Raw genomic sequence first — 13,000 nt, 5'->3', positions numbered from 1 at the left:
AGCCTCCTATATACATTGAGTCCTATTGCCCCCTTATATACAGCATAAGCCCCCACATAGCCCCCTTGTATGCAGTATGAGCCCCAACATGGTCCTCTATATACACTATGACCCCTTACATACTTTGCCTCCTATAAACAGAATGAGCCGAACCACATAGCCTCAATATATATTAAGCTCCCTATATTCAGTTTGAGCCCCCTATATACAGTATAAGCCCCCCACATACATACACATATCGTACTGACTCCGCACATCTCACGTGATGAAGTGACATCATTGGGTCTGCTGACTCGGTCGCACACGTTGATTGGTGGAAGGAGGAGCCGGTGTAGTCACTACTATCTGAATCCTGAGGATACAGATAGTGGTGACAGCAGGCGTGGGCATGATGTGGCCAGTGGGCTACTAGTTCAGCCCTTTAGTGGTCTCTGTCCACGGGTCGGACTGGAGAGGGCCTTGAAAACAAAAGGTTTGGGATTTGAAATTTAAAGGGGTTGCTGTCAGGGCAAAATAAAACTTTGCCAGGTGAAAGGATATGTAAAATATAATAAACTTGATCCTACCCCGGTGGATCCAGCGCAGGCCACTTCGAAGTCTGCCCATAGACAGAAGGCAGCGATGTCACCATTCCCCTAGCTGCCGGACCAATGCAGACTGTGGTTGGCTGCAGCTGTCAGGTGACTTTGAGCAGTACGTCATCATTAAACATCTGATGGGTGACTGAGTTTATATATTTGTTTTATTGCTCTAAGCCACCCATGAACTTTTCACTTTGCCCCAACAACCCCGTTTTTTTTTTCCTCAGATAGCATCTGTCTCGTGTTGGTCAGGAGGCCCCTACATACATAAACAGTGGTTCTCATCTAAATTAATGGTGTCATTTGAGTATATGGGACATCATTAAATGTTTCTCTGATGTGCTCTTCTAAGTCACCTGACTGCTGCAGACAATCACTTCTGCAACTTCCAAACGAAGCAGACCCCACTTCCGAACCTGTATCAGACCTCCAGAGTGGTTGGCCCTGGATTCATAGGAGCCCTGCATGGTGAGTATGTCTCCAGTCATTATTTTCAAAGAATCCACGCCTAAAAAACCCCCAAAGAAACCTATTTTGCTCTTGGACAACCCATTTTAAGGCTTTAGGTGTTTATTGCGGTTTGTATCTTTTCTCACTGGTTAAATAGTAATGCACGGATCACTGTTTCTTGTTAGGCGGACCCTAAACCTGTGAGGCTCAGTAGTGCCTCTGGTGTCCGTTGTGCATACACCACCACCGGCTTGTCTTCCATTGATCTGCGTCCCTTCTTGACTGACAGGTCTGAACTTTCAGGAGTAAGAGGAGGATGGAGGTAGTTGGAAAGGTGCATGAACTTCTCAGCCATGCCAAGGGTTCACCCAGCACCTCATCAGTATATTTCAATAAAGAACCATTTCTGGGAAGTGGCGCAAAGGTTTGGACCATAAGGCCCGATTTATCACTGATTTTACACCAGAATTCTGTCCTAAGACGCTTAGAAAAGTCTCAGAATTTTTGCGCAATGTGAGTTTATGCTTTTTTTCGCCCAGTTCAGACAAAGTGAATGAAGCTAGGGCGAGACGGCAGGTGGCGACTCCCTGTCAAATGCATGGTGAGTGGTGGCGTTTCTTACACCACAAATCTTACTCCAGTCTCTGACTAAAGTAAGATGTGAGGTGAGGCGCACATTGGGTTCCACCTTACTTTATTAATTTAGAGGCGTGCGCATCTTAAAGGGGTACCCCAGGAGATAAAACTTATTTTAATGGATATGACTTCATAAACTATAAGGGTATGTGCACACGTCCGGATTTCTTGCAGAAATTTCCTGAAGAAAACCGGAAATTTTCTGCAAGAAATCCACATTTTTTTTTTGCGTTTTTTTTCCGTTTTTTTCGCGTTTTTTTTAGCATTCTGCAAGCGTAATTAGCTTGCAGAATGCTAAAGTTTTCCAAGCGATCTGTAGCATCGCTTGGAAAACTGACTGACCGGTTGGTCACACTTGTCAAACATACTGTTTGACAAGTGTGACCAACTTTTTACTATAGATGCTGCTTATGCAGCATCTATAGTAAAAGATAGAATGTTTAAAAATAATAAAATAAAAAAAATGCTTATACTCGCCTGCAGACCTCAGCGGCGTCCGTTCCGTATAGCTGGTGTGTGCGCGCAGGACCTTCCATGACGTCGCGGTCACATGACCGGTCTCGACCAATCACAGGACCGTGACGTCATCGCAGGTCCTTCACCGCACACCAGCTACAGGAACCGAAGCGGCAGCATGCACCTGAGAGGCGGGAAGACATCGAAGGTGAGTATAGGACTATTTTTTATTGTAATTCTTTTATTTTTTACCAATTATATGGTGCCCAGTCCGTGGAGGAGAGTCTCCTCTCCTCCACCCTGGGTACCAACCGCACATAATCTGCTTACTTCCCGCATGGTGTGCACAGCCCCGTGCGGGAAGTAAGCAGATCAATGCACTCCTAGGTGTGCAGAATCCCTGCAATTCTGCATTTTTAATGAACATGTTGCTTTTTTTTCCGCGATGCGATTTTTTCGCGGAAAAAATCGCAACATTTGCACAAAAAATGCGGAATACACTGTAAATAATAGGAGGCATAGGTTAGCGTTTTTTTCGCGTTTTTATCACGTTTTTATAGCGAAAAAATGCGAAAAAACGCGAAAATTCCTGAACGTGTGCACATGGCCTAAAGCTAACATCCATAGTGGTGTTTTTAATCATGGTAGTACCTGAAATTCAGTGTGATGGGAAATCTGCTCCTCTATTCTGGGACGTTACATCACATATCCGTGTGCGTGGCCTGCTCCTGGCTACTAATAACAGCCAGCCCCCCTGATAACATCTCCATCCATGCAGCCCGAGATCAGGAGGCATGCCCAGCCCCTGCCGAGGTGTGGTCACTATCTGTGCACTGTCCCCTCGGGATCCATCCCTTCTACCTTTGTTCTATGCTATGCACTGTCATGGCTTGTACAGCAGTGGATCGCAGCCTGTGTTTGTAGCTTCTTTATGATGTGTCCAGTAGAGTGGAGGAAGCTATGACTATATAATAAAGCAGCTGCAAAATTAGAAAGCATGGATCTCGAATAGAGAGGAGGAGGACAGTAGGAAAAACTCGGATGGATTTGACTGGTGACTCCTGATTTGGGCTGCATGGAAGGAGACTATATCAGGGGGCTGGCTGTTACTAGCCAGGAGCAGGCCACACACCCTGATCTGTGTTGTAACGTCCAACAATTGAGTAGGAGCACAAAGGAACAGATCCACCATCTCATTGGATAGCAGGTGTACGGTCAGGATAAAAATAACACTGGATGTTAGCTATATAGTTTATGATTGCATGACCATTAAAATACTTTATCTTCCACTTTAATGAATCCACTCCACCGCACCCCCTCCATCAAGACCGGTGTGAAAATCATTGGTTTTGATGAATTATGGCCTAAATGGACCATTGTTTTGAGCTTTGTCACCTACAAGGTGCTGTGCTTGGTTTGGGAAATCCTATAACGTATATTTATCAAATGTTTGAAAAGACACTAAGTACGACTGCTTTTAGCCGTTGCCATAAATTCAGATATACAATTCCAAGTACAGTCGTTTTATTAAGAGGCATGCACCTTGAAATAAGGCACAGTTCTCGCCAACTGCCCTCCAGTTTCATTGCTGCAGAATGCAGCATCACTAAAGGAGTTACCTCAAAATGATAAATAGAATTGCAAAGTACCTATAAAAGCTAATAACTTTGCAATATACTTGTTATTCTTAAGAATGTAGGGATTTTTAATTCGGTAGTTTACTGATTGTTGTCTAGGTTGCTGGCCACCTCTGCAGTCAATCAGTGGTGGTCAGCCTCCTAACGTTTGAGCCCAGCCCTAGTAAGCTCTTTGCTATTGCTGGCTGGTAAGCGTCCGTGCCCTTGCGCTCCATGAATGTTGGAGAGGCAATGTGACCTCTGTTAGCAGCATGGTTGGGTGAACAGTTAAAACCGGTGTCTCACTGTGCCTCCAGCTCAAACTGTCTATCTTCACGAGTGCCAACTTCCCTACCCCTGAAGGCTAGAGAGCAGTGACCTTCTGACGATTGAGTTTGAGAAAAGCCCTTTAACAAATATTAGCAAAGTATGTAGTTTTCATTGTGACTGCCTCTACTACAGTAGAACACAATAGCTACCTGAAATAAGTGTAAAGGTGATCATATTCATTAGATGGTAGCAGATTGATGGCTGAACAACCGACCAGGGAATGTTTGACTAGTGAACAATCCTCGCACCAACACAACCATACACCTTTTAGTCCGTATTAGTCATTTATACTGGCCATAGATGTCCAATGACAACAGACGAAGGTAGAGCAATAGGTGTGGAAACTGTTTTCTTTTTTTTAATGGAACGATCTTTCATGAATTAGCAGATTTCTATTGGGAGAAAGTTGTAAACACGTACATCTGCTGTCACGACTCTGTTGACAGGTGACCCCAGACCAGGGGCTCCCTCCCTGTCCCTAATTCTAGGGGGCGCCCTAGCTCGCCCTGTTTCCCAGGTTACGTCTGAAGGTGAAGATGCCAGTGCCATGTACCTTGCCTTATTTCCTGAATCCGCCCTCCGTCTGTACATTTCCCCCACCCAGGGAAGAGGAGAGTAGCAGCGCAGCATAGTACACCAACCAACGAACAAGGTAACATGAACAGGGGAAACGAAAAATTCCAAACATACAAATGTACACTCGCATATAACAGAGGGATGCATCGGGGAATGGAGGATAGGGTAGAACCAAAGTAGGAGAAGGAAGGAGATTCACACAAAACCAAGTAACAGTCACAGATAAATCCACCAAACGCCTCCTCCAAAAACCACCAACTACTATCATACCAGCCATGCAGCATAAGCTAGCTCTGACAATGTGTGTCAGTCGGGACCCAGATTATATAGGGGATGGGAGTCGCTAAAGGCTCTCAGCAGAGCAGATTAACCCCTGCACTGCCAAAATAAATACACCGGTTAATAAGAAGTTGAAGTGCTTCTATTCATCGCAGGAGTAGGAGCAATCAGACTTCTGTGGTCTTCTGGCTCCTCTCTGTCGCGGTAACCCAGTGACATCTGCCTTCCAGATGGTGGTGATATATTACTCCCTTTTACTTGTGGTTCGCCAACATTTCATCAGTTTGACCATTGTCCATTTCACTCAATTAGACTGATACATCAGATCAGAGGGCTGGCTTGCATTCTTGCTGCTTATGCAAGTTCACTACCTGACTAAGGCTTATCACAATCTGTGTGCAAGCTTTATGTACCCCTCACTTTCATTTTGCACTGCCTGCACTTTCACAGCTGGTCTTTGACCTGTCATTTCCCTCACTGCTTCTCCATCTCTCATTCTGTACTCCTTGACAGGTTATACACAAGCTGTGAAGGTGCAGGCAGGCAGTGCAAAGTGAAAGAGAGGGATGGCATAAGACCCAGACTGTGATTAGCCTTGGTCAGGGGGCTTGCATAAGCAGCTAGCCAAAAAACCATGCCTGCTGGTCTCTGATGTAGCGTTGCCGAAATGGAGCTCTCGGCAACAGCAGCGGTGTAACTTGTGGTTGCAGTAAGTAGTAGTTAACTCACATGAAATTACATATAAGAAAAGGCAGAGGGATATGAGCCATATCTTTTTAGAGGGAATGTAGACTGAAATTCATTTTAAGTCCCTAGAGGTAGCCATTCAATTTTTAGCTTATCTACTGTCTAAGGCTAGTTTCACACTAGCGTTTACCTGATCTGCGGCAGGCTGCGGACTTCCTCCGTGAAGCCCCACCCTCGGCCGCACCTCCGCCGCTAGCTCCGCCTACTTCTGCATGCGGCCCGCATGCGACCTCCGTACCTATCTTTAACATTAGGTACGCAGGTCGTGCCGCTGTATGCAGATGCTGCCGCATGCGTCGTTTTGACCATGCGGAAAAAAAAAAAAATGCTACAGGCTGCGTCCTACGCTGGTCGCCGCATCGTCAAAACGACGCATGCGGCAGCATCCGCATACAGCGGCACGACCTGCGTACCTAATGTTAAAGATAGGTACGGAGGTCGCATGCGGGCCGCATGCAGAAGTAGGCGGAGCTAGCGGCGGAGGTGCGACCGAGGGCGGGGCTTCACGGAGGAAGTCCGCAGCCTGCCGCAGATCAGGTAAACGCTAGTGTGAAACTAGCCTTAAACAGCTTTGCTCTTGGGCTATATAAAGATTTTGTCTATAGTCCTAGGCTATGTAGGAAGAAGTAGGAGACTGAAACCTTTTTTTAATCACGCCAAAATGTACCCCTTGGCTCATCAGTATCTTTGGACATGTACTTGAGACACAGTTATGATAACCCTATGTGAGGTCAATAGCCAAGTGCCAGTTGCTTGCTGCAGCTGTTGAGTTTTGCTGTTGCCCATAGCAGTTGCATTTTTATTACAGGATGGCTTTATCTATGACATGCAGAGATAGAGTGCTCCTGGCATGGCTTATAAGTAGAAGGTTCAGGAGACAGCGAGCCTTTGAGGAGGAACAGAGGACCTCCACACTTCCAGTGTACCCCATTGTGTCCCAGAGGAGTCCAAAGTGTCACACTGCTACCCTATACCAGGACCTCAGACGGAATCCTGAAAAGTTCTCCCAGTTCTGTAGAATTTCAACCCAGACGTTTGACAAGCTTCTGGAGGAGTTGTGCTCTGGTTTGACCCAGCAGGATTCCAGCACTAGGCAAAGCATACAGCCTGAGGAACAGCTTTTGGTCACCCTGCGGTAACTACAGTTTATATTGTTTTTCTTTTTTCTTTTAAAATTTTAGAGAAACAACTATATTTATTTTCTGCTCTGCAGATTCCTGGCAACGGGCAATTCTCTGGAGTCCCTTCATTTAGAATTTTTACTCTGCAAAATCACCATTGCGGAAGTCATTAGAGCAACATGCAACCTGATTTGGGAAAGACTGCAACCGACCATAATGCCCACTCCCACTACAGAGACCTGGCTGGACATTGCCTCCCATTTCGAAGCAACCACACAATTTCCCAATTGTGTGGGCTCCTTGGGTGGAAAGCACATTCAGGTCATGGTGCCACCAAAAAAAGGGTCCAGATCATACAACCTTAAGAAATATTTTTCAGTCCTTTTCCTGGCATTGGTCGACAGTCGATACCATTTTGTAGCTGTTCATACCATGGTTAATGGGAGCCCAACAGACGCTAAGATGTTAAGTGCAACTAGGAATGGACAGCAGATTCTGACGGCTCACTTGTCCTTGCCCAACCCCAGACCTCTACCTGGATCTATGGGATCGCCCGTGCCATTTGTCATTGTGGCAGATGAAGCCTTTGCAGTGACCAACAATGTGCTGAGGCCCTTCCCTAAGCGAGGACTTGACACTAGGAGACGTATCTACAATAATAGACTCTCCCGGGCGCGCCACCATGTTAACTGTACATTTGGCATTCTGAGCAGTAAATGGAGGGTGTTCCTGAGAGCACTACAGCTGGATGTTAATGTGGTAGAATCCATCATAAAGGCCTGCTGTATTCTACATAATTATCTATGTCTCCATGAGGCTGTGGATGTTAAGGAGAACATGCCATCCACGGAAAGAGTCACAGAAAGAGTTAATGAAATGCCTGATATGTCTGCACTGCAGGTGAGGGACATGTTTGCAGATTACTTCATGTCACCTGAAGGTGCAGTTCCCTGGCAAATTTAAGCTGTACCAGATATAACCACAATCGTGTGTATCCTTTAATGAGTTTTTTTTAATTTGTTTTCTTGCTCAATAAAGTTCAGGTACTGTTTATATTACGCTTATCAGGTCTTAAGTTTTTGTGCTTATATATTTTATACAGTGGGTGAAAGTATTGAATGCGTCAACAATTTTCTAAGTTAATATATTTCTAAAGGTGCTATTGACATGAAATTCTCACCAGATGTCTGTAACAACCCATCCAATCCACACATGCAAAGAAATAAAACCATTGATGTCCATAAATTATGTGTAATAGTGAAAAATAACACAGGAAAAAAGTATTGATCACATGAAGAAAGAGGTGCAAAAAGCTATGGAGAGTCATGACGCGAGCTGAAATCTCTCAGTAATTAGAAAGCATTCCTGCCACTTAGTGAAAAATAATATCACCTGGTTCAACTGATGACCTATAAAAAGGTGTCTCATTACGAAGGTGCCACACAAGAAACTTCTCATGATGGGTAAAACTAGTGAGCTGTCTCAAAACCTTCTCAACCTTATTGTTGCAAAACATACTGAGGGCATTTGTTAAAGAAGTATTTCCACACTACTGAAGGTTCCAGTGAGCATTGTTGGGACCATAATCCAGAAGCGGAAAGAAGATAATTTCACCATAATCCGGCCTCGATCAGGTGCTCCCGCAAGATTGCAGACAGGAGTGAAAAGAATTATCAGAAGAGTTGTCCAACAGCCAATGACCACCTGTAGAGAGCTGCATAAAGACTGGGAATCAGAAGGCACAATTTGTTTCAAAGAAAACTAATTCACTCAACCTCAATGGCCTGTATGCACGCTCACTACGCAAGACTTCATTGCGGAACAAAAAGCATGTTCAAGCACGTTTAACGTTTGCTCAAGAACAGTTAGACAAGCCTGTGAAATACTGGGAGAATATAGTCTGGTCAGATGAGACCAAAATCGAAATCTTTGGTGCCATAATATACACCATATTTGGAGGCCAAAAGGTGCTGCATATCACCCCAAAACACCATACTAATGTTTGGAAGTGGGAACATCATGGTGTGGGGCTGTTTTTCAGCAGACGGCACTGGCAAACTTCATATCATTGAAGGAAGGATGAACGGACAAATGTGCCAAGACATTCTTGATAAAATATGTGCTGCCATCTACTAGGATGATGAAGATGAAACAAGGGTGGATATTTCAGCAAGACAATGATCCCAAACACACAGCCAAGGAAACTCAATTTGTTCCAGAGAAAGAGAAAATAAAGCTGCTACTAGTATGGCCCAACAGTTGGCCAAAATCACACCTGAGCAATGCATGCAACTATTTTTTTCATACAGGAGGCATCTTGAAGCTGTCATCACCAACAAAGGCTTTTGTTTAACCCCTTCCCGACCTGTGACACAGCGTATGCGTCATGAATGTCGGTGCCAATCTGACCTGTGACGCATATGCTGTCACAGAATGATCGCGTCCCTGCAGGCCGGGTAAAAGGGTTAACTGTAATTTCACCCGACCTGCAGGGACAGGGGGATTGGTACTTCAGCCAAGGGGGGGTGGCTTCGCCCCACCCCCACCCCCGTGGCTACGATTGCTCTGATTGGCTGTTGAAAGTGAAACAGTCAATCGGAGCAATTGTAATATTTCACCAATGAAAATTGGTGAAATATTACAATCCAGCCATGGCCGATGCTGCAATATCATCGCCCATGGCTGGAGACTGCGATCTGCTACTGCCACCGATCCACCGCCCCGTCCTCCGGCCTGTCTTCTGCTGTCCTCTGCTCCCCTCTGTCCTCCTGTCCGCTCCCCTCGCAGTCCCATCTCACCCCCCCGTGGTCCGATCCCACCCCTGCATACTTACCGAGCTCCGGTATCCCTCCCAATGTCCGTCCGTTTTCTCCATGGGCGCTGCCATCTTCCAAAATGGCGGACGCAGTGCGCCCGCCGAATCTGCCGGCTGGCAGATTCGTTCCAGGTACATTTTTATCGCTGTGATAGGTCCTATCACAGTGATCAAAATAAAAAAAATAATAAGCCCCCCTTTATCACCCCCATAGGTAGGGACAATGATAAAATAAAGAAAATATATTTACTTTTATTTTTCCACTAGGGTTAGGCTTAGAACTGGGGTTAGGCTTAGAACTAGGGTTAGGGTTAGAATTAGGGTTAGGTTAGAACTAGGGTTGCAATTAGGGTTACAGTTAGAATTAGGCTATGTGCGGACGGTGCAGATTTGGCTGCAGATCCGCAGCGGATTAGCCCCTGCGGATTCGTAGCAGTTTTCCATCACATTTACAGTACCATGTAAACCTATGGAAAACCAAATCCCCTGTGCCCATGGTGCGGAAAATACAGCGCGGAAACGCGTTGTATTTTCCGCAGCATGTCAATTCTTTGTGCGGATTCCGCAGCGTTTTACACCTGTTCCTCAATAGGAATCCGCAGGTGAAATCTGCACAAAAAACACTGGAAATCCACGGTAAATCCGGATTTTTCAAAAACTGCAAAAAAATCCGTACACGAATCCACAACGTGGGCACATAGCCTTAGGGTTAGGGTTGGAATTAGGGTTAGGGTTGGAAATAGGGTTAGGATTAGGGTTAGGGGTGTGTTGGGGTTAGGGTTAGGCTTGTGGTTAGGGTTGGGATTAGTGTTAGGGGTGTGTTGGGATTAGGGTTGTGATTAGGGTTATGGCTAGAGTTGGGATTAGGGTTAGGGGTGTGGATAGGGTTATGGTTGGGATTAGGGTAGGGGTGTGTTGGGGTTAGTGTTGGAGTTAGAATTGAGGGGTTTCCACTGTTTAGGCACATCAGTGATCTCCAAACACGACATGGCGCCATCATTGATTCCAGCCAATCTTGGGTTCAAAAAGTCAAATGGTGCTCCCTCCCTACCGAGCCCCGACGTGCGCCCAAACAGTGGTTTACCCAAACATATGGGGCATAAGCGTACTCAGGAAAAATTGCACAACTTTGGGGGTCTAATTTCTCCTGTTACCCTTGGGAAAATAACAAAATGGGGGCTAAAAACTGATTTTTTATTTTCACGGCTCTGCCTTATAAATTTCTGTGAAGCACTTGGGGGTTCAAAGTGCTCACCACACATCTAGATAAGTTCCTTGGTGGGTCTAGTTTCCAAAAATGGGGTCACTTGTGTTTTTTTTTTTTTTTACTGTTTAGGCACATCAGGTCTCTGCAAAGGTAACATGACGCTCGCAGACCATTCCATCAGTCTGCATTCCAAAACGTCACTACTTCCCTTCCGAGCCCTGACGTGTGCCCAAACAGTGGTCCCCCCACATATGGGGTATCAGCGTACTCAGGACAAACTGGACAACAACTTTTGGGGTCCAGTTTCTCCTGTTACCCTTGTGAAAATAAAAAATTGCGGGCTAAAAAATAATTTTTGAGGAAAGAAAAGTGATTTCTTATTTGCACGGCTCTGCGTTATAAACTTCTGTGAAGCACTTGGGGGGTTCAAAGTGCTCACCACACATCTAGATAAGTTCCTTGGGGGGTCTAGTTTCCAAAATGGGGTCACTTGTGGGGGGTTTCTACTGTTTAGGCACATCAGAGGCTCTGCAAACGTAACATGACGCCCGCAGACCATTCCATCAAAGTCTGCATTCCAAAATGTCACTACTTCCCTTCCGAGCCCTGACGTGTGCCCAAACAGTGGTCCCCCCCCCCCCCCCACATATGGTCAGCGTACTCGAGACAAACTGGACAACAACTTTTTGGGTCCAATTTCTCCTGTTACTTTTGTGAAAATAAAAAATAATTTTTGAGGAAAGAAAAATGATTTTTTATTTTCACGGCTCTGCGTTATAAACTTCTGTGAAGCACTTGGGGGTTCAAAGTGCTCATCGCACATCTAGATTAGTTCCTTGGGAGGTCTAGTTTTCAAAATGGAGTTACTTGTGGGGGAGCTCCAATGTTTAGGCACATGGGCTCTCCAAACGCGACATGGTGTCCGCTAACGATTGGAGCAAATTTTTCATTCAAAAGTCAAATGGCACTCCTTCCCTTCCGAGCCTTGCCGTGTGCCCAAACAGTGGTTTACCCCCACATATGCAGTATCGGTGTACTCAGGAGAAATTGCCCAACAAATTTTAGGATCCATTTTATCCTGTAGCCGGTGTGAAAATGAAAAAATTGAGGCTAAAAGAAATTTATTGTGAAAAAAAAAAAGTACTTTTTCATTTTTACGGATCAATTTGTGAAGCACCTGGGGGTTCAAAGTGCTCACTATGCATCTAGATGAGTTCTTTGAGAGGTCTAGTTTTCAAAATGGGGTCACTTGTGGGGGTGCTCCAATATTTAGGCACACAGGGACTCTCCAAACGCGACATGGTGTACGCTAAAGATTGGAGCCAATTTTTCATTCAAAAAGTCAAATGGCGCTCCTTCCATTCCGAGCCCCGTCGTGCGCCCAAACAGTGGTCCCCTCCCACATATGGGGTATCGGCGTACTCAGGACAAAATTTACATTAACTTTCGGGGTCCAGTTTCTCCTTTTACGCTTGGGAAAATAAAAAAAATTGTTGCTAAGATCATTTTTGTGACTAAAAAGTGAAATGTTCATTTTTTCCTTCCATGTTGCTTCTGCTGCTGTGAAGCACCTGAAGGGTTAATAAACTTCTTGAATGTGGTTTTGAGCACCTTGAGGGGTGCAGTTTTTAGAATGGTGTCACTTTTGGGTATTTTCTGCCATATAGACCCCTCAAACTAACTTCAAATGTGAGGTGGTCCCTAAAAAAAAATGGTTTTGTAAATTTTGTTTTAAAAATCAGAAATCGCTGGTCAAATTTTAACCCTTATAACTTCCTAGCAAAAAAAAATGTTGTTTCCAAAATTGTGCTGATGTAAAGTACACATGTGGGTAATGTTGTTTATTAACTATTTTGTGTCATATAACTCTCTGGTTTAAGAGAATAAAAATTCAAAATTTGAATATTTTCACAAACGCAAAAATTATCGACCTAAATTTACTACTAACATAAAGCCCAATATTTCACGAAAAAATAATCTCAGAATCGATACGATCCGTTGAAGCGTTCCTGAGTTATTACCTCATAAAGGGACACTGGCCAGAATTGCAAAAAATGGACAGGTCATTAAAGGGAACCTGTCACCCCCAAAATCGAGGGTGAGCTAAGCCCACCAGCATCAGGGGCTTATCTACAGTATTCTGGAATGCTGTAGATAAGCCCCTGATGTATCCTAAAAGATAAGAA

The 13,000-nt window shown here is 44.8% G+C and overlaps 1 protein-coding gene across 6 annotated transcripts in view; it reads left to right on the top strand.

The window, feature by feature from the left end:
* RMI1 (RecQ mediated genome instability 1) overlaps positions 1–13,000 on the top strand; it is a 32,078-nt gene that overhangs the window by 1,764 nt on the left and 17,314 nt on the right. The window contains exons 2-4 of one of the 6 annotated variants that reach the window (XM_077248966.1): positions 1,217–1,353; positions 6,480–6,806; positions 6,885–7,850. The exons of 2 other annotated variants lie outside the window; for them this stretch is intronic. In XM_077248966.1, coding sequence (XP_077105081.1) covers positions 1,217–1,353; positions 6,480–6,806; positions 6,885–7,755 — 1,335 coding nt within the window. In that variant the 3' untranslated portion in view covers positions 7,756–7,850. Of the gene's footprint in view, positions 1–808; positions 1,050–1,216; positions 1,354–6,479; positions 6,807–6,884; positions 7,851–13,000 lie in introns of those variants that run through there. 3 more of the 6 variants (XM_077248968.1, XM_077248963.1, XM_077248965.1) reach the window with 3 other exon arrangements.

This window comes from Ranitomeya variabilis, chromosome 1 (assembly GCF_051348905.1).
Source record: "Ranitomeya variabilis isolate aRanVar5 chromosome 1, aRanVar5.hap1, whole genome shotgun sequence".
Taxonomy (NCBI): domain Eukaryota; kingdom Metazoa; phylum Chordata; class Amphibia; order Anura; family Dendrobatidae; genus Ranitomeya; species Ranitomeya variabilis.
The sequence above is the reverse complement of the archived record's forward strand: the minus strand, read 5'-3'. Positions and strand labels throughout refer to the sequence as shown.